Genomic DNA, 26608 nt, shown 5'->3' with positions numbered 1-26608 from the left:
TACATTTCAGAAGAATGTCCAGGCACACTAGAGAGAGCCTACTTTACTTAAAGGGGTTGTTTTTTCACCCCCCCCCCCGTTTTACTTACCTGAACCCTCGAACTTGTCCCACAGGGACGCGCTGTCTCTCTGCCCGGGGTTCTCGGCTGTTGATTGGATAGATTGATAGCAGCGCAGCCATTGGCTCCTGCTGCCGTCAATTAAATCCAATGAAGCGAGGGGCGGGGCCAAGTCCTGCATTCCGCATCTATGGACTCGGGAGCGCACCCGCAAGGTAACCTCCCCCGGAAGAGCGCTTCTCCCAGGAGGTTATCTGATGTGGGGAGGAGCCAAGAGAGCCACTGAGGGACCCCAGAAGAGCAAGTTTGGGGCCACTCGAGCTGCACAGTGGAGGCAAGTAAGACATGTTTATTTAAAAAAAAAAAAAAACCTTTTAGTGTCACTTTAAAGCTTTTTAAACTCTGGGCACAAATACTTTCACTTAAATGTACAGTGCCTTGCAAAAGTATTTGGCCCCCTTGAACTTTTCAACCTTTTGCCACATTTCAGGCTTCAAACATAAAGATATAACATTTTTATTTTTTGTGAAGAATCGCAAACAAGTGGGACACAATTGTCAAGTGGAACGAAATCTATTGGATAATTTAAACTTTTTTAGCAAATAAAAAACTGAAAAGTGGTGCGTGCAAAATTATTCGGCCCCTTTACTTTCAGTGCAGCAAACTCACTCCAGAAGTTCAGCGAGGATCTATGAATGATCCAATGTTGTCCTAAATGACTGATGGTGATGAATAGAATCCACCTGTGTGTAATCAAGTCTCTGTATAAATGCACCTGCTCTGTGATAGTCTCAGGGTTCTGCTGAAAGCGCAGAGAGCATCATGAAGACCAAGGAACACACCAGGCAGGTCTGTAATATTGTTGTGGAGAAGTTTAAAGTCGGATTTGGATACAAAAAGATTTGCCAAGCTTTAAACATCCCACCCAAGGAGCACTGTGCAAGCGATCATTTTGAAATGGAAGGAGTATCAGACCACTGCAAATCTACCAAGAACTGGCCGTCCCTCTAAACTTTCAGCTCAGACAAGGAGAAGACTGATCAGAGATGCAGCCAAGAGGCCCATGATCACTCTGGATGAACTGCAGAGAACTACAGCTGAGGTGGGAGAGTCTGTCCATAGGACAACAATCAGTCGTACACTGCACAAATCTGGCCTTTATGGAAGAGTGGCAAGAAGAAAGCCATTTCTCAAAGATATCCATAAAAAGTCTCGTCTAAAGTTTGCCACAAGCCACCTGGGAGACACACCAAACATGTGGAAGAAGGTGCTCTGGTCAGATGAAACCAAAATCTAACTTTTTGCCCACAATGCAAAACGATATGTTTGGCGTAAAAGCAACACAGCTCATCACCCTCAACACACCATCCCCACTGTCAAACATGGTGGTGGCAGCATCATGGTTTGGGCCTGCTTTTCTTCAGCAGGGATAGGGAAGATGGTTAAAATTGAGGGGAAGATGGATGCAGCCAAATACAGGACCATTCTGGATGAAAACCTGTTGGAGTCTGCAAAAGACCTGAAACTGGGACGGAGATTTATCTTCCAACAAGACAATGATCCCAAACATACAGCAAAATCTACAAAGGAATGGTTCACAAATAAATGTATCCAGGTGTTAGAATGGCCAAGTCAAAGTCCAGACCTGAATCCAATCGAGAATCTGTTGAAAGAGCTGAAAACTGCTGTTCACAAACGCTCTCCATCCAACCTCACAGAGCTCGAGCTGTTTTGCAAGGAAGAATGGGCAAGAATTTTAGTCTGTCGATGTGCAAAACTGATAGAGACATACCCCAAGCGACTTGAGGCTGTAATCGCAGCAAAAGGTGGCTCTACAAAGTATTAACACAAGGGGGTCGAATAATTTAGCACGTCCCACTTTTCATTTTTTTATTAGTTAAAAAAGTTTCAAAAATCCAATAGATTTCGTTCCACTACACAATTGTGTCCCACTTGTTGGTGATTCTTCACAAAAAATTTAAATTTTATATCTTTATGTTTGAAGCCTGAAATGTGGCAAAAGGTTGAAAAGTTCAAGGGGGCCGAATACTTTCGCAAGGCACTGTATTCTTTTAACCACATTATATAAATCCACTTTGTGTGTGTTAAATGCATTTACAAACCCAGATGTTACCATTAAAAAAAGCAGTGGTGACATCACAGTGCTGTACATAGCCTGAGCAGAGCTTTGGGAGGACCGAGCAGGCTCCACCCACTATAGGCTGTCTGCAGAAAACAGGAGGGGGGCGGAGACAAGACCAGTCTCCGTGCAGAAGGGGAGAGAGGGCAGAGCTGTGGAGGGTCCAGCAGGCTCCACCCTCTACAGGCCGCCTGCAGGAACCGGGGGGGGGGGGGCGCACAAGACAGGTCACCCTGCACAAGGAGAGAGCGCAGAGCTTTTTTCTCTCAAAGGTTTTTATTTGCCATTCTCGTACCAAAAACATTGCCATAGCTGAATAAGTACATGCCATAATTAACTGATAGTAATAAATTAGAATGCAGCGCTTACCAAACAATGAATTAAAAGAAACTAATAAGGAACCTTTTGGAGGTAACACAAAAAAAGTATATTAAAAAAAGGGGTAATGGGCATTCAGATATTAATATTTCATCAGTACTAAAGCCAGCGATTAGTATATCACTGTCTATGTTGATAGATGAGAATCCCCTCTCCAAAATCACAAGGCAAAGAAAAAGCAGGGATGGGATAAGGCACGCAGACGGAGCCTCCTACTGGCCACACATAAGTATCCAATTCGTGAAAAAGTGCATACTTCAATCAAATATCCTTAAAACGGTGTGGACATCAATCAATATCCTTAATAATATAAATGAATCCTTGGTACTAAATCATTAAAATAATTGATTATTCCAAAATGAGTAACTGTGTGAAGCGTCCCAATAATTATGACATCCAGTTGACCAATTTGTCAATGAAAAATCAATCCAAGTTGCAAGACCATAATACTTATTAAAAATGAATAGCCGAATAAAAAATATTATGCAAATAAATTAAAGACAGGTTCACCAAAGAACCAAAAATAGGGCAATCAGTGCAATAATAACCAATGAATAAAATTGTGCAATGGCATCCAACCATGCAAAAAGGTGCAAAGTAATTCGTGCAAAAATCAGCAAAAAAACGAACAAATCTAGCAAAGATAACTAATAATGAATTAAAAAGATAAGGAGTGTCAATTGTTCAATGGGCAAAAAGCAGAAAAAAATGTGCAAAGACGACAGATGTTCAAATTTTGTAAAAGTGCAAAAATGCAAAGAACTGAAACAGTTCAAATAAAGTGACAAAAAAGCATTCAATGGTGAAAGTCCAGATCAATCGATTGTGCAGATATAGTCCCATACACAGTGCGATCAATTCGTGGCAATCTTCTTTAATCTAGGTGTACATTCATCTCAGTGATTCTGTGCCCCAGTATACCATGAGTTGAAGAAAAGAAGATCGCTTGATTCTAATATCAACACAGTCAGTGTTGATAGGGGAATCCCTCCCGCGGTGCTATTGTATTCGAACAGTGGGAGGTTTCCCATCCATCAGAATACAGTGTTCGCTGCTGGCAACTATAGCCGCCGGTGTCCTATCAAATATGGTCCCCCATCGGATAGTGTCCGCTGTGTACTGCGCATGCGCAGTACACAGCACACACAGATTCCGAAAATAGCCGAGGATGAGCGGCGCCTGCGCTGTGAGTCCAGGTTCTATCCCCCCAATCCAAGTGGACATAGAGTTAGAATAAAAAGAGCCGAGCGCAGCGAGGCCGAGCCCCGAAGCGTGGCGAGCGACGCTCGCCCGCGAGGGGCCCTCTAATTTTAACAACCCTGTGTCCGCTTGGAGGGGGGGGGCTAGCACCTCCACTCACGGCGCAGGCGCCGTTCATCTTCGGAGATTTTCCGAAGCTTTGTCTGCGCAGTACGGGGCGGACACTATATGATGGCAGGACACTATCTGCCAGAACACCGGCAGTGATCACAGACAAAAAAAAAAAAAAACCCTACAGGCTGGTTGTACTAAAGTACCTTTTCCTAATCGATGTCCAGCTGTCACATGACCCGGCTCTCTCCCAGCCTGTCTGCAGGGAAACATAAGCAGGAGAATCTTCTAGTCCTCTGCTGCTGGTCACATGTTAAAAAAAAAAAAAAAAAAAAACAGCCTTTGGAATACAGAGTAAACAAATAATATCAATAAACTGGTTTAAATTGTCATCCAAATATATATTTGAAATCAAATCTTATTTGTTGGCAATAACATGCTGTAGCCAGATTTCTACCAATCACAGGCTGTGTCACACCCCTCCAGCCTGTATCTTAGAATTATGCCCTATACACACGATCGGACATTCCGACCACAAAATCTGTCTGATTTTTTTCTGACGGATTTTGGCCGAAGCTTGTCTTGCATACACACGGTCGCACAAAGTTGTCCGACAATCCGATCGTTCTAAACGAGGTGACGTCAATAACGTACGTCGGGACTATAAAAGGGCCAGAGCCAATAGCTTTCGTCTTTGTTTATTCTGAGCATGCGTGGCACTTTGTTGGAATTGTCTACACATGATCGGAATTTATGCGATTGGATTTTGTTTTGGGAAAATTTTAGATCTTGCTCTCAAACTGTGTGCATCAGAAAATCTGATGCAAAAAGTCTGATGGAGCCCACACTCAGTGGGATTTTCCGACAACACGATCCGATCGCACATTTTCAGTCGGAAAATCCGGCCGTGTGTACAGGGCATAAGAGGGAGGAGAAGCCACCATTAATTTACATGTAATATCCCACGCCCATTGTGCTAAGCTGATTAGTGGGCATGGGAGAGGAGGGAGGGAGTGGGCAGTCCTTTACCGCTGTGTATACACCCCACATGTGTGACTCTATAGGTCAGTGATGGCGAACCTTGGCACCCCAGATGTTTTGGAACTACATTTCCCATGATGCTCCTGCACTTTGCAGTGTAGTGGAGCATCATGGGAAATGTAGTTCCAAAACATCTGGGGTGCCAAGGTTCGCCATCACTGCTCTATAGTCTCACGGGCTGTTCAGATGTGAACGGGGAAATGGACAGAAGGGACAGATGGAGAACAGCAGGATCAACCAGGTTTTTTTTTGCAGAATCTCATAGTGACTGAGTATGACTAGCATGTAATACATCATTTATTGATAGATTTTTATGATGTGGGTTTAGTGACACTAACACAGGAAGTGTGCAGAGGACATGGCACAGCTCAGAATTTCTAATGTGATCTACATTGTGTTTTTTTTTTGTTGTTTTTTTGTTTTTTTTTGGTTTTGTTTTTGCACTTCTCAAACCAATATAAAAAAATGCTTTCAATATTATACTTACCAGATTAAAAGGGAGAAAATAAGAAAGTTCACTTTTGTTAAAGCGGAGTTCCACCCAAAAATGGAACTTCCGCTTTAAGGGAAGGTGGCCCCCCTGGCATGCCGCATTTGGCATGTCATTTTTTTTGGGGGGGGGGGGGGGGGGCGGATACGCTCTTAGAGGATTCCAGCTCCTACTTCCTCCCAGGGCACCAGAAGGGAGATCACCTCTCCTCTCCCTCTCAGCAATCATCTGGGATACGTCACCAGTCCCAGATGATTGCCTGGCCAGTCACGGAGCGGCGGGCAGCTCGGGCATTCACAGCCGGGCGCCCACAGTGACTATACCGGTGCCACAGAGAGGAGGGGGAGACGAGCGGGGCTTCGTTCCCCCGCATCGCTGGACCCTGGGACAAGTGTCCGATTATTAAAAGGCTGCAGTATTTGTAGCTGCTAACTTTTAATTATTTTTTTTTTAAGCGGAACTCCACTTTAAAGTTGTTCAAGCCAGAGGTTTGAATTGACAGCCAGGCAGCGGGCATTTTCAGGATGAGAAGTCTGTGTCCTTCGCGTGTCCTGCAGGGGAGGATTGTTTCAGCGAATGCAACCACAGAGCCGTAGCAGCGCAGCGTCTAAACACAGCGGCTGTGTAGACGTCCGGCACACCCCGCTAGTGGGATTCCGCTCCTGGCACCGACAGTTCCCTTTTAACAAGGCGATGGAAGGGACTCCCTGCAGTCTAATTAGGTTTTGCCTCTAGAAATAAATGTACAAGCATCAGAAAACAAACACTGGGCCCCAGGAAAGACGCGTTACCGCTGCGTGACTTCGATTTACTTCCCTGATATTTATTTGTCTTTGTGTGTTAAAATATTGATATCTCAGCTGGAACAACTGTCAGATGGCTGTATATTTGTTTCCTGGCACGGGGCTAATGCCCCACACACACGATCCGATTATTGGATGAATCATCGTCTTTTTTTTTTTTTTTTTTTTTGCATGCTAATCTCACGTCGAATCTGATGAGTTTACTAAATTCACACAAATTCCCGTATGATGTAATAAAAATTCGGAAGTGATGTCATGCGTTGTAATGCATTTGTATTGCATTTTCAAACGACAGCTGCACGATCTGGCATCGTACAAAAGAAATTTCCGTGCATGTCCGATAGAATAATATCGTAATGAACTGTCATGATTGGCTCTCAAAAGCTCTTTACTAACAATCCAATTATCGTACGATCGATTCAGATGCGATTTTCAGATCGTGTGTATGGGGCTTAAGACATAAACAGTGTGAGCAAACATACCGGGCCCCTATTCCCAACACTAGAGCGGCACGATTCATTGTTAAGAATCATTATCACAATTTTTTTTTTCCTCGCAATCTCAACAAAGCATTTCCCAGATTCTTTCTATGCAGAGTTCTCTGCTCAAGTGGCAGCTGTCAAAAAAAAAAAGACAGTCTGCCAAGTATCACAACATTCCTTAGCCGCTCAGCTAACTGTATACATTGTAACGTTTTGTTCTTTACATCAAAGGAACTAAATGCTTTCTAGCACAGGAGAATATTGAGGGTGCAGGGGATGCCTGTACAGCAGGGGGTGCAGAGGTCATCCTTGCGACCCAGCCTCCTGCTTCAGGGGGCCGTGCAGCCCCCCCTGTACACCTGGATAGGAGGGTGGCAGCATGTGGAGGAACCAAACCCTCCATGCAGCTGAGTGCGCACCCCCCTACCCCCATACCACCCCTCCCCCTCCCACAGACATTCAGCAGCTGCAGTAGGTTAAAGGAGGGCATCCTGCACATGCTGCTCCCGCCGCCTTCCTATCCCTGTTCTTCTTCCCTGAGCCCTTGTGTTCTGCCATATTTCCACCTCCGACCTCCCGCTGCCTGCTGCAAGGGATCTGTCAGGATGGAGAGCATGGAAGGAGCCCTTAAATGTGTTATTTACCAGCCCCTTTCTTGTCTTAATGAGTAGAGTAGGCGATTAGTACAGTTTTTCTTTTTGTTTTGTTTTCTTTAATCCATTCATAGCTGGGACATAGTAAACTGTGTTTACTATGCCTCAGTTTATGACTGCATGTACAGAGCTATTCCTGTTCATTCATTCTGTGCCACTGAGGCTCGAGAAAAAGGGGCAGATGAATATGTCTGCAGTCCCTTTCTTTCTCAAAAGTGAGACATCAGAAGAAATACGATGCAGGAAAATAGTACTGTATGGCACAGAATAAAAGGGGTGGAGGGGATGACTATACATTACTGTGACAAAGTGGGGCAGGCGTGCCTTTCAGAAGATGGGTACAAAAGGTTCCTGTACAGAATGGCAATGGAAAGTTCCTGTATGCCACAGTAAATAAGGTGCAAGGTACTAACAGGAAATAGAGTGAAAGAATTGCCTGCAAGGTCCTGTATGACACAGAATATAAAGTGCTGGGTGCGCCTATTCAGTACTGTGTGCCTACCAGTGTGGGAGACCAGGTGTAAGATAGGATTTTACAGTAATGTATGCCATAGGAATCGGTGCAGGGGATGCTGCCTGTACAGTACTGTATGTTATTGCAATCAGTGCAGGGGATGCCTATACAATACTGTATGTCATAGCAATCAGTGCAGGGGATGTCTGTACAGTACTGTATGCCATAGGAATCAGTGCAGGGGATGCCTGTACAGTACTGTATGCCATAGGAATCAGTGCAGGGGATGCCTGTACAGTACTGTATGTCATAGCAATCAGTGCAGGGGATGTCTGTACAGTACTGTATGCCATAGGAATCAGTGCAGGGGATGTCTGTACAGTACTGTATGTCATAGGAATCAATGCAGGGGATGTCTGTACAGTACTGTATGTCATAGGAATCAGTGCAGGGGATGTCTTTACAGTGCTGTATGCCATAGGAATCAGTGCAGGGGATGCCTGTACAGTACTGTATGTCATAGCAATCAGTGCAGGGGATGTCTGTACAGTACTGTATGCCATAGGAATCAGTGCAGGGGATGTCTGTACAGTATTGTATGCCATAGGAATCAGTGCAGGGGATGTCTGTACAGTACTGTATGTCATAGGAATCAGTGCAGGGGATGTCTTTACAGTGCTGTATGCCATAGGAATCATTGCAGGGGATGTCTGTACAGTACTGTATGATATAGGAATCAGTGCAGGGGATGCCTTTACAGTGCTGTATGTCATAGGAATCATTGCAGGGGATGCCTTTACAGTGCTGTATGTCATAGGAATCATTGCAGGGGATGTCTGTACAGTACTGTATGATATAGGAATCAGTGCAGGGGATGCCTGTACAGTACTGTATGACAGGGGTTGACAAATTTGCTTGGAATCTAGGAGCCAGCTTAAAAAGTTAGGAGCCAGGTCCGTGACGGCGATCCGGACCTGTCCCTGGCCTGACATGGAGACGAGTGAGGGGAAGATAGCAGCGCCGTCGCCGCCCCCCCCCCCCCCCCCGTCTCCAAGTCATTGCCCATAGCTCTTAGAGGGACATTTTATTTATTTTTTTCAAATGACAATTTTTTTTTCAATTGCATTTTAGTGTAAATATGAGATCCGAGGTCTCTCTGACCCCAGATCTCATATTTAAGAGGACCTGTCATGCTTTTTCTATTACAAGGGATTTTTACATTCCTTGTAATAAGAATAAAAGTGACACAACATTTTTTTTAAAAGAACAGTGGAAAAAAAAAGTTAAAATAAGCAGAAAAAATAATAATTTTTAAACGTGCCCTGTCCTGCCCGCATATAAAATCGGTGTTTGAACCACACATAGGAGGTAGCGCCGTGATCGGTAGAGCGAGAGCAATAATTCTAGCCCCAGACCTCCTCTGTAACTCAAAACGTGCAACCTGTAGAATTTTTTTAAACGTCGCCTATGGAGATTTTAAAGGGTAAAAGTTTGTCGCCATTCCATGAGCGGGTGCAATTTTGAAGCGTGACATGTTGGGTATCAATTTACTTGGCGTAACATTATCTTTCACAATATAAAAAAAAATTGGGCTAACTTTACTGTTGTCTTATTTTTTTATTAACTAAATTATTTTTCCCAACAAAAGTGCGCTTGTAAGTCCGCTGCACAAATACGGTGTGACAGACAGTATTGCAACAACCACCATTTTATTCTCTAGGGTGTTAGAATAAAAAATATATATAATGTTTAGGGGGTTCTAAATAAAGGGAAGAAGATGCAGGTAATATAAAACAGGCAGAGGAAACTTTGCAGAGGAAATTAGCATTGCTGGTTTGTCATACCAACAACGACCACAAGAGGGCGCCAGATTCCATAAGGAATCATAGGACTGCAGAAGGCCTCAAAGCCGCGGCCTAAATTTTCGGCCGCCGGCGGAACGGCCCGACGCGATCACGCTGGGGGGGTCCACAGAGACAGGATACCCCCAGCTGTGCTGCCCCAGGCGCGAGGTCGCTATTTCTAGTCGCCAATGCGACCTGGCGACCGGGTTTTGTCGAGCCCTGCTGTATGATATAGGAATCAGTGCAGGAGATGCCTGTACAGTACTGTATGTCATAGGAATCAGTGCAGGGGATGCCTGTACAGTACTACTGTATGTCATAAGAATCAGTGCAGGGGATGCCTGTACAGTACTGTATGTCATAGGAATCAGTGCAGGGGATGCCTTTACAGGGCTGTATGTCATAGGAATCAGTGCAGGGGATGCCTGTACAGTACTGTATGCCATAGGAATCAGTGCAGGGGATGCCTGTACAGTACTGTATGCCATAGGAATCAGTGCAGGAGATGCCTGTACAGTACTGTATGCCATAGGAATCAGTGCAGGGGATGCCTGTACAGTACTGTATGTCATAGGAATCAGTGCAGGGGATGCCTTTACAGGGCTGTATGTCATAGGAATCAGTGCAGGGGATGCCTGTACAGTACTGTATGCCATAGGAATCAGTGCAGGGGATGCCTGTACAGTACTACTGTATGTCATAGGAATCAGTGCAGGGGATGCCTGTACAGTACTGTATGATATAGGAATCAGTGCAAGGGATGCCTGTACAGTATTGTATGCCATAGGAATCAGTGCAGGGGATGTCTGTAGACCAGCCTTCCTCAACCTTTTCAACACAGGGGAACCCTTGAAATAGTTCTCCGGTCTCGGGGACCCTCTGCTAAAAATTAGAAATCTACTATTAGAACTCATGATACATTAGTGTGCTGGTCAGTGGGAAGAATGCTCCTCACACTTGTGGTCATTGGGAAGAATTACCTCCTTACAGATAGCTAAAAAGATCAATGGTGTGAGTGGGAACTTATCTGAGAGACAGAAATTGCCCAATGCTGAAGGAACCCCTACAACCTCTGGAGGAACCCTGGTTGAGAATCACTGATGTGGAATATTGTATACCATAGGAGTCGGTGCAGGGGAAGCCTGAACAGTACTGTATGCCCCAGTAAACATGGTACAGGGGGATCCCTGTATAGTGCTGTGTGCCTGAGCACAGGAGATTGTATGTGAAAGATGTATAATAAAAATCTCGGATTGCAAGTAACGCGGTTTACGAGTGTTTCTCAATATGAGCTGCTTTTTTTTAATTTTTTTATCTGGACTTAGTTTGCAAGCATTGTCTTGCAAGGCGAGCAGGATTCAAGCCTGCAGTACCACATTTGGCCAGAGGTGTGGGGGCTCCGGTGACACTCTGAGACGCTCAGAGACACTCGGAAACACTGTTCACAAGTGTCTCTGAGCGTCTTCAAGTGGTGTTTGAGCATTTCCATGTGGTCTCGGAGCTTCTCTGAGTGTCTCAGGCGCCGCCCCCCCCCCCCCCCACCTCTGGCCACATGCGGTACTGCCTATACTAACAGTGACACTGGAACAAATTATCTGAGTTTCCATTGATTCCCATGGGAAAACTCGCTTTGATATACGAGTGCTTTGGATTACAAGTATTCTTCTGGAACTGATTATGCTTGCAATCCATGGTCCTATACAGTACTGTTTGCCAACCAACACAGCAGACATGGTGTTGGGGATCCCTATAAGGTACTGTATGCCATAGGGAACAAGGTGCAGGTAATACTGTGTGCCTGATAGCACAGAAGGCAGGGTGCAGGGATCCCCGTACATATGCCTGAAAGCATAGGAGATGGGGAGCAGGGAATGCCTGTGCAGAACACACGGGGTTGGTTTACTAAAACTGCAGCAGAGTGCAAAATCTGGTGTAGCTGTGCATCAGCTTTCAACTTCAGCTTGTTCAATTAAGCTTTCATTAAAAAAAAAAAAAATCCTTGGAAGCTGATTCTTTATTTCTTTGCACTCAGTTTTAGTAAATCTCCCTCAATGCCTGCCAGCACAGGAGACATTGATTGATCAGCACACAGATGACCTCACACCTCGCGTTCACCTTCTCCAATAGTACGCCTCCTTGATTGATGTCGTTTTAGTTTAGACTATAAGTCACGCAGCACATCAGATGGATTGCAGGATTTTACATTTGTACCGTATATAACCACTTGAGGACTGAGCCTCTTTCTGAAATTTGGTTTTTACGAGTTGAAAAAACTTTTTTTTTTTTTTTTTGCTTGAAAATTACTTAGAACGTTTGTACATTTTTTTTCTAACGCCCTAGAGAATAAAATGGCGGTCGTTGCAATACTTTCTGTCACATGGTATATGCATATCGGTCTTACAAGTGCACTTTTTTTGGAAAAAATACACTTTTTTCAAAATCAAATAAGTTTTTATTGCAAAACATACATGGTACAAACCTAACATAGACAGGAAATGCAGTCGTACAGCAGTATTGATTTTTACGGATAAAGAAATACTGGTAATACAAAAAGTACAAATTAACCCAGAATGTAGACCGCTGAGACATAGGGAGTGCAATCAAAACTTAAAAAAAGAAATAAACCAAGAACATAAACAAAAGTGGCGTTCTTTCTGAGACCATATTGCATTTTGTAACAGCTATATAAGTACAGTGTTATGCACAACGTCCAGCATCCAATTACCTAGTCCTGCTGGTCCCTACTCTTACCCCACATAAATGCCGGGAGAGAGAGAAACATAGGACCAGCCCCATTAAGAGTTTAATATTGTCTATGTGCCTCCATGCACATGCCCCGGGACCCACATTCAGCCCTGTAAAAGTCTGTCCTGTATAAAAAAAAAAAAAAAAATACACTTTTTTGAATTAAAAAATAAGACAGCAGTAAAGTTAGCCCAATTTTTTTTTTTATATTGTGAAAGATAATGTTACGCCGAGTAAATTGATACCCAACATGTCACGTTTTAAAAATTGCGCCCACTCGTGGATTGGCCTCAAACTTTTACCCCTAAAAATCTCCATAGGCAACGTTTAAAAAAATTCTACTGGTTGCTTGTTTTAAATTACAGAGGAGGTCTAGGGGAATTATTGCTCTCGCTCTACCAATCGCGGCGATACCTCACATGTGTGGTTTGAACACTGCTTTCATATGCAGGTGCTACTCAGGTATGCGTCAGCTTCTGCACGCGAGCTCGGCTGGACGGGGTGTGTTTAAAAAAAAAAAAAAAAATTTCAGATTTATTTTACCTTTTTTATTTATTTTTCTTTACATTTTTACAGTGTCTTAAAAGAAAAAACATTGTGTCACTTTTTATTCCTATCACAAGGAATGTAAACATCCCTTGTAATAGAAAAAAAACATGACAGGTCCTCTTAAATATGAGATCTGGGGGGTCAAAAAGACCTCACATTTCATATTTACACTAAAATGCAATAAAAAAATAAATAAATTGTCATTTAAAAAAAAAATGGAAAAAAAAGGCCCTTTAAGAGCTATGGACGCAATTGACGTTTTGACATCGCTTCCGCGCTGCAGTGATATGGAGAAGTTGGGGGGGGGGGCGCGCGCATCTTCCCCTCACTCATCTCCATACCCAGGCAGGGGACAGACGCGATCGCCGATGCCCGACGGTTCCAGTAAGCGGCAGAGGGAACCGGATCGCGCCGATAAAATCGATCTTGCAGCAGATCCGCCGCAGAGACCGCTTTTATCTTAAACCGAACCGCCCGCTGCAAAGAAGGATACTGGGGGTTATGGCAGCTAGGTGCTGCCATAATGATGATATTCTCCTTCAAAGTACCGACGTATAACGACGGCGGGCGGTCCGGAAGTGGTTAAGGGAAAAAATAAGAATAAATGAGAAGCCCCCTGTGTTGGTGCCCCTGTCTTTTGTTGGGTCTTGCTGTGAATATTTGCTCTCCTTTCCCTTCTATTCTCTGCCTGCCCCTCCTGTTTGCATACTGCTATTTTGCAATCCTTTTGTTTTCCTGGGTTTTGATGGCAGCGAATAGCTCCGGGATTAAATATTATTTATTATCTGGCGATACGTTCGTGCACGAAGGTCTGCCTGCCAGGCGTCCTTGGTGTATTGCAGCTTTTATGATGTTTAAGTAATGCAGTGTGTAATTGGAATAAGGACCGAGCTGGTGTGCCTGTCCTGAGACTGCGGAACTAGCAGCCAAACGCCGAGCGGTGCCAACCCAGCCCCCCCTCCCCTCCTCTGCTAATTCCCACCAGATGGACGGAGATGGATGGACCGCTCAATTCTAACATGCTGCGCATTTGTGCGATGTGAGCGGTGCTGTTCCATAGCGCCATACTGGGAAACAATGGCTGGATGACTTTCTGAAAAAGGGGTGACACTAATTAAAACATCTCTATGGTCAACATGTGAAATCCTATATTCATAATTAAGCTGGCTATAGATACTGTAGTGCAGTTGGGCACATAGTCCTGATCTGACCACTCTGGGGCATCTTTGCTGGCCAGTGTCTCTCTAAACACAAATGGGCAACGGGGGGGGGGGGGGCTATATCAATGTGACTTGTCCAATTGCTGTTTCTGCAGATGATCATCAATCAGCTGTGTGTGTGCAGTAGCTTGTAGGCAGGTGCAGTCTACTTTCTCCACTGCGGGTGGTGCTCTCCTTCACAGCGGCACTGCAGTTGGAGAAGCAATCCAGTTGGATGCTGTGACGGCCCATGTGACTGAGGAGGGCATGTTGGGTCAGGCAGAGCCTATTTAAAGCAGAGCTCCCCCCTAAAATGGAGCTTCCGCTCATTGGAACCCTCCCCCCCTCCGGCGCCACAATTGGCACCTTTCAGGGGGGAGGGGGGGTGCAGGTACCACTTCCGGCATAGATATCTGCAGAATATACGACCCTTTCCGCAGAATCTATGCCCCTTTCCAAAGGTCCCCCGCTGTCTGCTAGGAAACACACGGATCCCAGAGACAGCGGGGACCATCCTTATTGCGCAGCGCAACTCGCGCATGCGCAGTAGGGAACCGGGAAATGAAGCCGAAAGGCTCCACTTCCTGATTACCATACCCAAGATGACAGCGGCAGCACCCGAGAGACGATCGAGAGATCGGCTTCGGGTGCCGACATCGCGGGCGCGCTGGGCGGGTAAGTGTCCTTATTTTAAAAAGTCAGCAGCTGCAGTATTTGTAGCTGCTGGCTTTAAAAAAAAAAAAGGCGGACTCCCGCTTTAAAGTGGCGCTTCTGTCATTTTTTCATCTTTCCATTAGAGCTGCACGATCCTGGCCAAAATGAGAATCATTATTTTTTTTTGTTTAGAATAAAAAGATCACGATTCTCGCAGCGTAAAACCTTTAACATTATACAAAAAAAATTGAACGAATTTGATCCGATTGCGTTGCAAATTTTTGTTGCGAATTCTCAGTGTTCTGGCGAATCTACTGCGATTCTGCATCAAATATTGCATTGAATTCGCATCGCACACGCATCAAACTCGCACAGGACCCTTTTTGTACGCAGCTTGGATTCGCAACGAATTGATGTGAACGGCACTAATGGTAAACTATGTTATTTAAATGACTTGCGAATCTGATCGCAAACGGCTCAAATTCGCAAGAGAATTCGCAGCAGTGTAAACCGGCTCTAACTTTGTATAGTAAAACTTTTTTATTTTTTTATTTCTGCCAGTAAATACCTTGTACAGGCCACTTACTCTTTCTTGTCTGGTCATTGGCCTAGGGCAGTGATGGCGAACCTTGGCACCCCAGATGTTTTGGAACTACATTTGCCGTAATGCTCGTCCACTCTGCAGTGTAGTTGAGCATCATGGGAAATTTAGTTCCAAAACATCTGGGTTGCCAAGGTTTGCCATAACTGGCCTAGGCTTATGACATCGGGTACGCCCTCTCTCTCTCTGTCTCGTGAGAATTTGCCAGGAAGGGAGGGGGGGGATGAGTCATAAGAGGGCCAATGAGATCTGCAGGGCTGGAGGTGTGCCTCTGTGTAAATCCAGGAAGTGAAAAGGCAGCAGCTTCAGCTGCCCACAGTTAAAATGGCTGCAGCCAGACTCAGTGGAGGGAGATTTCTGCAGCATATTTGGCAAGTACAGAATCACAGTATATGTATAGTTTTTTTTTAACCACATTATGTTACTGGCCGATTAATTGATTATGAAAATAGTAATCGATTAATTTCATAATCGATTCGTTGTCGATTAATTGATTAGTTGTTTCAGCCCTAGATGATAGCACTATGCCAGCCTGTGTACCGATTTGGTGAAGGTGTCCTTGGCATCTCATGCCTGCACACTTGCATGGTCTGAATGCCACCCAGAAGGTTTCAGGGGTCCCTGCGACACCCATCCCCCCTCTCATCCTCTTGCTGTTCAGCCATGATTACAGTAAGGTGTCACATTGATGGGTGAAGCACAAAACAATTACATTGATGTACTTGCTAAGTGGTGTGTTACGTTTTCCTCTGATTCTGTCTAATCTCGGGAAAAGCTTAATTTTGTTTGATTAAATTGGCTCATCACTTGTCACAGGTAAGTGGTAGCATCTGAGTAGCACAATTATAGCACAATTTTAGAGGGAAGCTGCAATGCCGGGACAAGGTTATCCAGCGCCCAGGGCAATGATGTCAAACTGCACCCCCCCCCCCTTCCCTTAGGGTTAGTGTCAGGGCACCCCCCCCCCCCTACCCCTGCAATAAACCATTAGACCCAGGGCACACGTCCCTCCTGCCCACCCCTTGTCCTGACCCTGGGAAGCTGTAAGGCCGCGTACACACGCGGGGACTGTTCGCCCAGCTTTGTCCGTCAAACAGTTTCGGCAAACAGTCCGCTCAAAATTAGCATGGACGGACATGGCCACACACGACGTACGAACAGTTTGCTGAAACCGTGCGCGATGACGTGAACGGCACGTACGACGGGACGCAAAATACGACGTCCTATACATTGCATTACAACTTTCGGCGTGTAAATCCTTTCTGAGCATGCGCGGAACTTAGTTTGACGAACAAGCCTACACACGAGGGGACTGTTCGCTGAAACCAAGTTTCAGCGGACAGTTTTTCGGAAATTCCGAAAAACCTTGTTCAGCAAACTGTTCGCTGAAACTGTCCGCTGAAAGCCCACACACGGGCGGACTGTCCGCCGAAACACTGTTCAGCGGACAAAGTTGGGCGAACAGTCCCCGCGTGTGTACGCGGCCTAATAGTTTTAAAGTGCCTTTCTGGACAAAAATTATATTTTTAATAGAGAACCCTTTTCTTCTCTATTCTACTACTAAACCAACCAAAATAAAAAAGTTGCGCAAACGTGTCACCAAATAGTAAAAAAAATAATAATTACTCAGTTACAGCTGCACTATAATGTCCACATAAACATTATACATTTTAACTTGCTGTGCTTGAGGGTCCGCTGCAATCCCAGTCTTAGCCCCCCCCCCAGAAAAACCAGGGTAAGTGGATGATGTATATCAGTAATTATTTAGTGAATATAAGTAGTATTAAGCATATTCTTTTGAGAAGGGGGTAGTATAAATGGTGAGTGGGAGGCGCAATCCCCTAAAAATATACATTTTAATATTACTGAAAAATGTGTGGCACGATCAAAATAAGTTCATAACAGTTAATCAAGTAAAACATTCATATATCATAATCTGTAAATAAGAAGAATGTGGTAAAAACATTCATAAGTAATCCAGTAAAGTCCATCAGAAAAAAAAAGAAAAGAAAAGTGCTCTTGTGCACAAAGCCCATTTATACTTGATGATTAACAAAAATCCACATTTCAGTGTGTATAGCAAAATCTTCACACCCAAAAGTGCACACCCAACTCTCAAGCCGTTTACCGGCTACTCTGACCCCAAGATGGTGGTCTGGCTGCACTTTATCCCAGTATTGGGATCGGCCTGCAAAAAAAAAAAAAAAAAAATGGACGATCTGTCGTCCAATTTTCAGATTGTGGGTACGAGGCTTTACGAAACCTACAACAGTGAAATCAGTCTGTATGTGCAGTAAAGCATGCTCGTTATACTCTCTGTGGACCCTAAGGGGGGTTAATCATCTGCATTGTGTAAACAGGCTGCTTGCTCCTGTCTTCTCTGATCCTCCCCTTCTTTTACTGCCCCAAATCTAGCTGCTGATAGTACAGAGCCTTGGGGGCAAACTGCACATGCTCAGTTTGGTGTGTATTGCTAGAGTTTTTTATTTTCTTGGGAGAGTACATTATTATTATTGTTATTTAAAGAGGAAGTAAACCCTGATGAGCTTACTTCCTCTTTCATTCCCTGCAAAGGCAAAGCATAATGGACTACTATGCATTGCATAGTAGCCCATTATGTGTCACTTACCTGACACAGGAGCCAGCGAAGTCAGCGCTGTCCCCTGTAGTCCGGAGCATCCATCTTCTCGGTGGGGTCTCGCAGCTCCGCCGCTGTCATTCGGCGAAGCCGCGATGACGTCACTCCCGCGCATGCGCACGGGAGCCGAGATGCGCGGCATTGCGCGGCATCTTCGTTATCGAGGATGCCACGCTCAGTGCGCCTGCGCGCCGCTGTCTACGGCGCATGCGCCGTAGACAGCGGTGCCCGTCTTCGGGCAAATATCTCCTAAACCGTATAGGTTTGGGAGATATTTCTTGGACCTACAGGTAAGCCTTAATCTAGGCTTACCTGTAGGTCAAAGTTGGTTGTAAGGGTTTACAACCACTTTAAGGTGCTTGTATAGCGCTGTCAATTTACTCATCGCTTTACATATACATTCACTTCGGTCCCTACCCTCAAGGAGCTTACAATCTAAGGTTCCTAACTCACATTCATATACTAGGGCCTATTTTGGACAGAAGCCAATTAACCTACCTGCATGTCTTTGGAGTGTGGGAGGAAACGGGAGAACCCGGAGGAAACCTACGCAGGCACAGGGAGAACATGCAAACTCCAGGCAGGTGGTGTCATGGCTGGGATTAGAACCAGCGACCCTTTTTACTGCTAGGCGAGAGTGCTAACCACTACACCACTGTGAGTACATGTGATCAGCAGACAGAGGGGTCAAGGGTCATGCAGCTTCATAGGACAATCAGAGGAGAATGAAAACTCTAGGGATACAAAAAACACAGTCCCTTCCAGCGCTGATAGGTGTGGAGTAACAGATGTCTGATAAAATGGTGGTGTGAAAGGTATATATGGTATCCAAAACTGGGTGGGTGCTGCCTTCCTCAGATGGGGTAATCCGAAAGGAACTGCAAGAAAATCAGAAATGGAAGGCGCGCACACCTAGTGCATTACCAGAGATCATTTAATAAGAAGACATTTTTATATAAAAGTGGGTACTCATAAAATGCAACTGACAAAAGGCCAAAAAAAAAGTGCATGGACATGCACAGAACACGGGGTACAGCTAACGCGTTTCAGGGGCATACCCCCTTCCTCAGAACTAGGCTCCTACAAGCTTTAACCAGACACTGATTGAAGTCACAAGACTGCTATATACTGCTGATGAGAAAAGGTGTTCAGCTGTTTTACTAAAATAATTGCATTTCCATGTTCTGTGTACTGTGAGACACCAGATATAGTGAGCGCAGGATCCTGGGTTTAGTAACACTTTAGGAAATTATTTGTAAGCCCAAAAAAGAGACCTCGATTCTGGAAAATAAAATTAGTACACACATGCAACATTTCATATTTATGTGATAAAGAAAAGACAAATATTAAAAATAAAATGTAAGAAAAATTAACATAAAAATGGAGAAGGTTTCCCTATGGGGGTTTGGTGTTGCAGCAAAAAATTCAACGTAAATTGTAAAAATATATTTTTTACAAAAGTTGAAGATAAATGTCTGTTAAAACATTACAAACATTTTAACAGATATTGATGTTTGTTATAATTTTTTCAACTTTTGTAATAAATATATTTTTACAATTTACTTAGAATTTTTTGCTACAGCACAAAATCCCCATAGGGAAACCTTCTCCATTTTTGTACCTCGATCGGGGCGTGCAGCGTTCTCTTCTCTCACCTATTGTATCGCCTTCCTTTCTTTAACCACTTTCCGACTGGGCCATAGCCGAAAGACGGCTACAGCACGGACGGCTTATTCTGGGAGGGCCATGGATGTCCACGGAAATATCCGTGACCACAGGGTCTAGAAGACCCGGCACATCACGAATCGCGGTAAACGGCTGCTGATGACGCCCGCTTACCATGTGATCGCTCCATCAAATGACGGAGTGATCACTTGTAAACAAACCGGTGTCGTGTCATGACGCCAGTTCCTCCCTCCCCTCTCTGTACCGATCGGTACAGTGAGAGGTGAGAGTTTGCAGCAGCGCTGTGGGCTGGATGTGTAGTGTCCACAGCGCTGCTCCGTGACCATACTCTGCAACACTGTGCAATACTCTGCCAATACTCTGCAACACTGTGCAATACTCTGCCAATACTCTGCAACACTGTGCAATACTCTGCCAATACTCTGCAACACTGTGCAATACTCTGCCAATACTCTGCAACACTGTTCAACACTCTGCAACACTGTTCAACACTCTGCAACACTGTGCAATACTCTGCCAATACTCTGCAACACTGTGCAATACTCTGCAACACTGTGCAATACTCTGCAACACTGTGCAATACTCTGCCAATACTCTGCAACACTGTGCAATACTCTGCCAATACTCTGCCAACACTGTGCAATACTCTGCCAACCCTCTGCCAATACTTTGCAGTAAATTTTAACAGAAACAAAGAAATTATTATTATTTTTTAAATTAATTTTCAGTCTTTTTTTGATTTATAGCGCAAAAAATAAAAAAACAGCGGTGATTAACCACTTCCTGACCGCTGCACGACGATGTACGTCGGCAGAATGGCACGGGCAGGCAAATCGCATGCGCGTGCCGGTCGGGACCCCCGTGTGTCCGGTCGCGGGTCCCGCAGACTCGATCGCCGCGGGGATACCCGCGATTGTCTCACGGGGCAGCTGAACGGGGAGATGCCAATGTAAACAGCATCTCCCCGTTCTGCCTAGCAACAAGTGACACTCATCTCTGCTCCCTGCGATTGGAGCAGAGATCAGTGTTCACTTACACACAGCCCAGCCCCCCACAGTTAGAAACACGCCCCTAGGACACACTTAACCCCTACACTGCCACCCCCTGGTTAACCCCTTCACTGCCAGTGTCATTTACACAGGAATCAGTGCATTTGTATAGCACTGATTGCTGTATAAATGACGATGGTCCCAAAAATGTCCGATGTGTCCGCCATAATGTCGCAGTCACAATAAAAATTGCTGATCGCCGCCATTACTAGTAAAAAAAAAAAAATTATAAAAAAGCCATAAAACTATCCCCTATTTTGTAAACTCTATCAATTTTGCGCAAACCAATCAATAATCGCTTATTGTGATTTTTTTTTTTTCTTTATCAAAAATATGTAGAAGAATACGTATCGCCTAAACTGAGGAAAGACAAATGTTTTTTTGGGGGATATTTATTATAGCAAAAAGTAAAAAAGAAAATGCGTTTTTTTTTTCAAAATTGTCGCTCTATTTTTGTTTATAGCACACAAAAAAAAACGCAGAGGTGATCAAATACCACCAAAAGAAAACTCTATTTGTGGGAAAAAAAGGGCGTCAATTTTGTTTGGGAGCCACATCGCACAATCGCGCAATTGTCAGTTAAAGCGACGCAGTGCCGAATCGCAAAAAGTGCTCTGGTCTTAAGCCAGCAAAATAGTCCGGTCTGAAAGAAAGCTCTATTTGTGGGGGGGAAAAAAGGACAAAAAAAAATCATATAGGTACAGTGTTGCATGACTGAGTAATTGTCATTCAAAATATGAGAGCACTGCAAGCTGAAAGTTGGTCTGGTTAGGAAGGGGGTTTAAGTGGTCAAGTGGTTAAAAATGTAAGAATTTAAAAATTCTGCTTATTTCCCTTAAGAAAATTTAATGAAATGTAACCTTGCTTACATCTGTCCGAAACTAAAACATGGCTTTTCGGAGGCCGACTCCTTTTTTTTTGAAGCAAGGGAAATCGCTTCCTATCCTATAGCAAGACCGATCGATCGTCCTCTCTCTGTGCTGACTGCCGAACGTTCTATTTGTACAGATTCCGCTTACTCCAGCTCTTGGAATTGTCCTTCCCGGGGAGAAAAGCGCACACAGCTGCTGTCATGTTTTTTTATGTGGACGATAACAAAGATGATTTTATTTTCTTTCATCAGGAATAAAGACGCGGCTCACCAGATGGCCATCGGCCCCTACCCGCTGCCAGCAAGTTCCCAGTTCTCCAATCAGGTGAGCAAAGCATGCTTAGCAGAAAGCTGATGGCCCCTTTGGCAATCTCTGGGGCTTGGGGGACTGAGCTGAGGTCTGGCTACACCATTAAGGGAGCTTACCGTAGAGGGATGGATCGCAATGCCAGCAATGACTGCAGGTGAAAGCTGCTGTATTCATGTCGATGGGGCAAGGAACAGGAGAAGAACAGATTTTACATCTGACACATCAATTAACAAAAACGTGGGCAATCACTTTAAAGCAGATTATCATTACTGAGTACAAATACTTCTAGTAGAGCTTGCCAAAAAAAAAATCAATGTTTGACGTGTAGTTATTACATTGGCATGCTTGCTGTCCCATATTTTCAATTATTGTATTTCTTTTATAGATTTTTAAATGCTTCCTCTTGTGGTAATTTCTAAATGGGGGGAGGGGGGGGATACCTCCTAAAATGAGCCTGTGCTTTACCACATAGCAAAGCAACTGGATCATTTAAATGCCCCTGTCACAGATGCCCATTCTTAAAACATTTTCACCACCTGCTGCTCTGTTCTGCTACCAGTATTGGCAGGTGCAGTCTGCTTTCTTCACTGTAGGTGGCGCTCAATCGCAGCGGCATTGCAAGGGGAGAGGAAGTCATGGTTCTTCTTTGGCAGGGGTCTCCAAACTTTCCAAGCAAAGGGCCAGTTTACTGTCCTTTACGCTTTGGGTGGGCTGGACTGTGGCCAGTGGATGAAAGCAATGCCCCATCATTGGTTGTAATGGGAGGACTAGTGCCCATAGCTCCCCAACTGTCCCTGATTTCGAGGGGCTGTCCCTGATTTGGAGCAATGTTCCTCTTTCCTCCTCATTTGTCCCTAATTTTGGTCTGATCTATATAGTTGTATGTAAAATTAACTTTTTATCTTTCAAAAAGTGTTTCCCAGAGCTAAACCTTTCATCTGATTTCTAAATTGCAGCATTTGAACATTTTAAAAGACAATATAAAGGAATAGTAGTGGTAAAAAAAAAGTCCTTTGTGGATTTAATTAACCTTTTTTTTTTTTGTTCTCCTTTAAGGGGGCGTGGAAGGGGGCGTGTCCTATGCCTACATACATTTTGTTAGTAGGTGTCCCTCATTCCCATCTCAAAATGTTGGAAGGTATGCTAGTGCCCCTTTTTGGTATCAGTTGGAGCAATAGTGCCCTATTGATGCTGTCCGTGAGAGGAATGGTGTCCCATCATTGGAGTCAGTTGTAGGAGTAGTGCACCAAGGGCCAGATAAAGGCAAGCAAATGGCCACATTCGGCCCCTTGGCTGCAGTTTGGAGACCACTGCTCTATGGCTTCCTAGGCCTCTGGAAGCTATCCAATTGGATGCTGCTGCCCCATGTCACTCTAGCAGCCATCTTGGGTCTGGCAGAGCCTATTTAAAGCACTTACTGGCCACATATTTTGGCATGTGAGTGGTCACAGGGACAGGTCACCCATCTGACAGGGACAGTGATTAGGGGCAGGGAGAGGTTCCAATTGAGTAGGGAAAGGATAGGGACCCACCATCCTTCTGGAGACCTCTTAATTTTGACGTGGACTGGCCAGGCTGCATTCCGACCCTCAGAACAGATGTTGTCGGCACACCTAGACCTGGTCTGTTACACATTGCTTATATTGCCATGAGTGTATCCGGTTGGGTGCCTTCCTGCCGGGCTTGTTGTGAATTACTGGATGCTACGTTAATACATGATCTGTTCTCTACAATTGGACTCAATGGGGTTTTACTTACTAAAACTGGAGAGTGAAAAATCTAGTGCAATTCTGCATACAAACCAAGCAGCTTCCAGGTTTTATTGCCAAAGCTTAATTGAACAAGCTGAAGTTAGAAGCTGATTGGTTACCGTGCACAGCTGCACCAAATTTCAAGTGCTCCAGTTTTAGTAAATATCCCGTGTGTTTAATGCTGCTGCACCTCCCCACACTAGGAGTGAAGAAAATCAAACCTGTGTAAGCGGCAGATCTCTCCATTTGAAGCTAACACAGGGCTGAGGGTTCTATTTATTTGCTATTGTCACACAAGTGGGTGCACTGCGCCCCAAGCCCACCTTTTTTTGAGGCCTATTAGAGCCCCTGGCTCTAATCATGTGCTTCACAAAAAGAAAAAAAAAAGTAACCTTTATTGCAATCCATGCATCTGATGCCACCTGATTAGATTAGGGGCCAGACGCATGGATAGAGGGGGTGGCGCCCCTGCGCCCTGCATTACTGGCTGACATTGCTAGGGAGATAGCTAAAGGCAAGTGTAGGCTACTGGGGAGGGGGGCATGAAGTGTAATCCGTTGCCCTGTATGGGCAAGTGTATGAAGTGAATGGTGCATATGTAATAAGTGGTAGTAGGCCAGCATGGTGTATTCTGCCAGGGAGTGGGCCGATGACGGCCTGGGCTCATAGGAAGTGAGATGAAAGACATTGGCTGCTATTCCACTCAGAAAACGAACAGCACCTAGTGGTAAAAGAGGATTACTGTAGGCACAGCTCCAGATTACAGGTGAATATTGAAGTATAAGTTGCTTTTTTCTTACTTTTTTTTTTTTTTTCTTCCCTGGTGTTTAATGGTAAAAACATAAAGTTGTTATTGATGGTTACATTTCATTGTAGAGTGTCCCTTAAGAATTGTTTCATCACTCCACTAGTCTATAATGTGTGTAAATGCCATCCAAAGCCTGTGGATGGGATATTCTTTGTTAGCTCTTCTACAGTAGTGCCCTGGAGAGACGCACAGCGTGCATCATTTCCATTCTTCTATAATGCTGATGCACAAATATGAAAAAAACAACTCAACACCTTTCACTTGAACATATTTCCTCTGTTTATAGCTGTAATTCTTTTACACCATGTACACCGGGGCTGTGGGTGAAGGACAGGCTGTCCTCGTCTACTGAGTCACCTACAAATACATGCTTTTGATCAGGAACACGTGTATTAGACCCGCTGCTTGTAGGTGCCTTACAATGTTGAGACGATCTGAGATTGAGGCAGAAATCTCAGGGATAAATTATTAATTTGCTGCTATGAAGCTTTATATTCAAATGAAGATCTTTAGAGAGAAAAAAAAAATTGAATAAATTAAGTGTTCGCCAACACAATCCATTTGTCCATTGGTGAGACCGGGTGGGTGCAGCGTAGTAAACGCATAGCTTCCAAATGTCCCTGATTTGGAGAAATGTCCCTCATTCCTCATCAATTGTCCCTCATTTTGATGTATGTGTATCTGATCTATGTAGTTGTATATAAAATGCACTTTTTAGCTATCAAAAAGTGTCAAAAAGATATTGCCAGTTTCAGAGTTGGTAATGCCTTTATAGCGGAGTTCCACCCAGTTTTCAGAGGTGGTCTTAAATGAAAGAGCCCCTCTCCACCCCTCGTTTTTGGATATTTAAAACTTTTTTTTTTTTTCTTCTATAGTACCTTTTTTGGAAGTACTGAGTACTTCCGATCCAGCCGGGCCGCGGCCATCCCATCCTCTTCTGTGGTGAGCCTCTGTTGTCTTCTGGGACCTGTGTCGTGTCCCAGAAGACAAGCTGGCCATTTACAAAGCGGTGTGTGACTCGCCCATGCTCAGTCGGAAACTGAAGCTGCATTTAGTGAAGCTGCATTTTAATTCAATTCATTTAAATTCCACGTATGTTTTCCGTTGCAGTGTTAAAAATCCTGCTTGCTGCAGATTAGCTCAGTTAAAAAAAAACGCACCTCCCCATTGAAATGCATTCAAAATGCTGCAAAAACGCACCAGTGTTTTTGATGTGGTTTTTGAGTCCCATGACCTATGAAAAGCGCACCATAAACACAGTAAAGTAGCTGCAAAAATCTGCACCTTTCTTTCTATCGGCTAAATGCTGATAACCCTATTTTCAGCTGATAATTTTCGGCTGCCGATATATAGGTACAAATAAAATAACCTGCGGCTCCTGCTACACGTGGCAGTGGTTGTGTCAAGAATCCAGACACTAGTCCCGAACACTGTCACATGGTGAGCATGAGTCCTGTTTATTTAGCATTTAGATTACCTGCATGCCGGGCTTTTGTCCCTGAACACAAAGGGCCTTAAACATGTGGCCTGGTGAGGGGTCCAGGCTGAGATTGCCATTCACTATCATACAGCGGATCTTGACTTGATGTGCAGCTTCCGAGACACCTAACCACTCTCTACCATCCGCTAGATACTACATGTGCAAGGTTCCATAAGGCAAAAGGTTGTAGGGTGGTGTAGTGGAGTCTTCCGACCTGTACACTGCAGTCTTTATTTTCACCAGCTATCAGAATGGCAAGGACACGCTTATCCTCCAAGTGGTGCTTGTTGTATTATATGCCCAAAATGTTGTGAAAACCTGACTATTGCACCTACATGAGCTTGTTGGACATCTCATACCAGAACCATGGGCATTAGTGGAGTTAGCCCCACCTTTGTGACTATAACAGGTTCCACTCCTCTAGGAAGCCCTTCCACAAGATTTTGAAATGTGTCTGTGGGAATTTGTGCCCATTTAGCCAAAAGAGTATTTGTACAGCTAGGCACTGATATTAGACTAGAACAGTGGTTCTCAACCTCAGTCCTCAAGTACCCCCCCAACGAGCCATGTTTTCAGGTTTTCCTTTACTTTTCTCAGCTGCTTTAAATCAAT

The 26608-nt window shown here is 44.4% G+C and overlaps 1 protein-coding gene across 3 annotated transcripts in view; it reads left to right on the top strand.

Annotated features, from left to right (window-relative positions):
• PATJ (PATJ crumbs cell polarity complex component) overlaps window positions 1-26608 on the top strand; it is a 400698-nt gene that overhangs the window by 285780 nt on the left and 88310 nt on the right. For all 3 annotated transcript variants that reach the window (XM_077450582.1, XM_077450581.1, XM_077450580.1), the window contains one exon: window positions 21900-21972. In XM_077450582.1, the coding sequence (XP_077306708.1) occupies window positions 21900-21972 (73 nt within the window). The remainder of the gene's footprint in view (window positions 1-21899; window positions 21973-26608) is intronic.

Source organism: Lithobates pipiens, unplaced genomic scaffold, assembly GCF_037356315.1.
Source record: "Lithobates pipiens isolate NorthernLeopardFrog02 unplaced genomic scaffold, aLitPip1_a1.2 Scaffold_23, whole genome shotgun sequence".
Lineage (NCBI taxonomy): Eukaryota > Metazoa > Chordata > Amphibia > Anura > Ranidae > Lithobates > Lithobates pipiens.
Note: the sequence above shows the minus strand (reverse complement) of the source record. Positions and strands in the feature narration are given on the sequence as shown.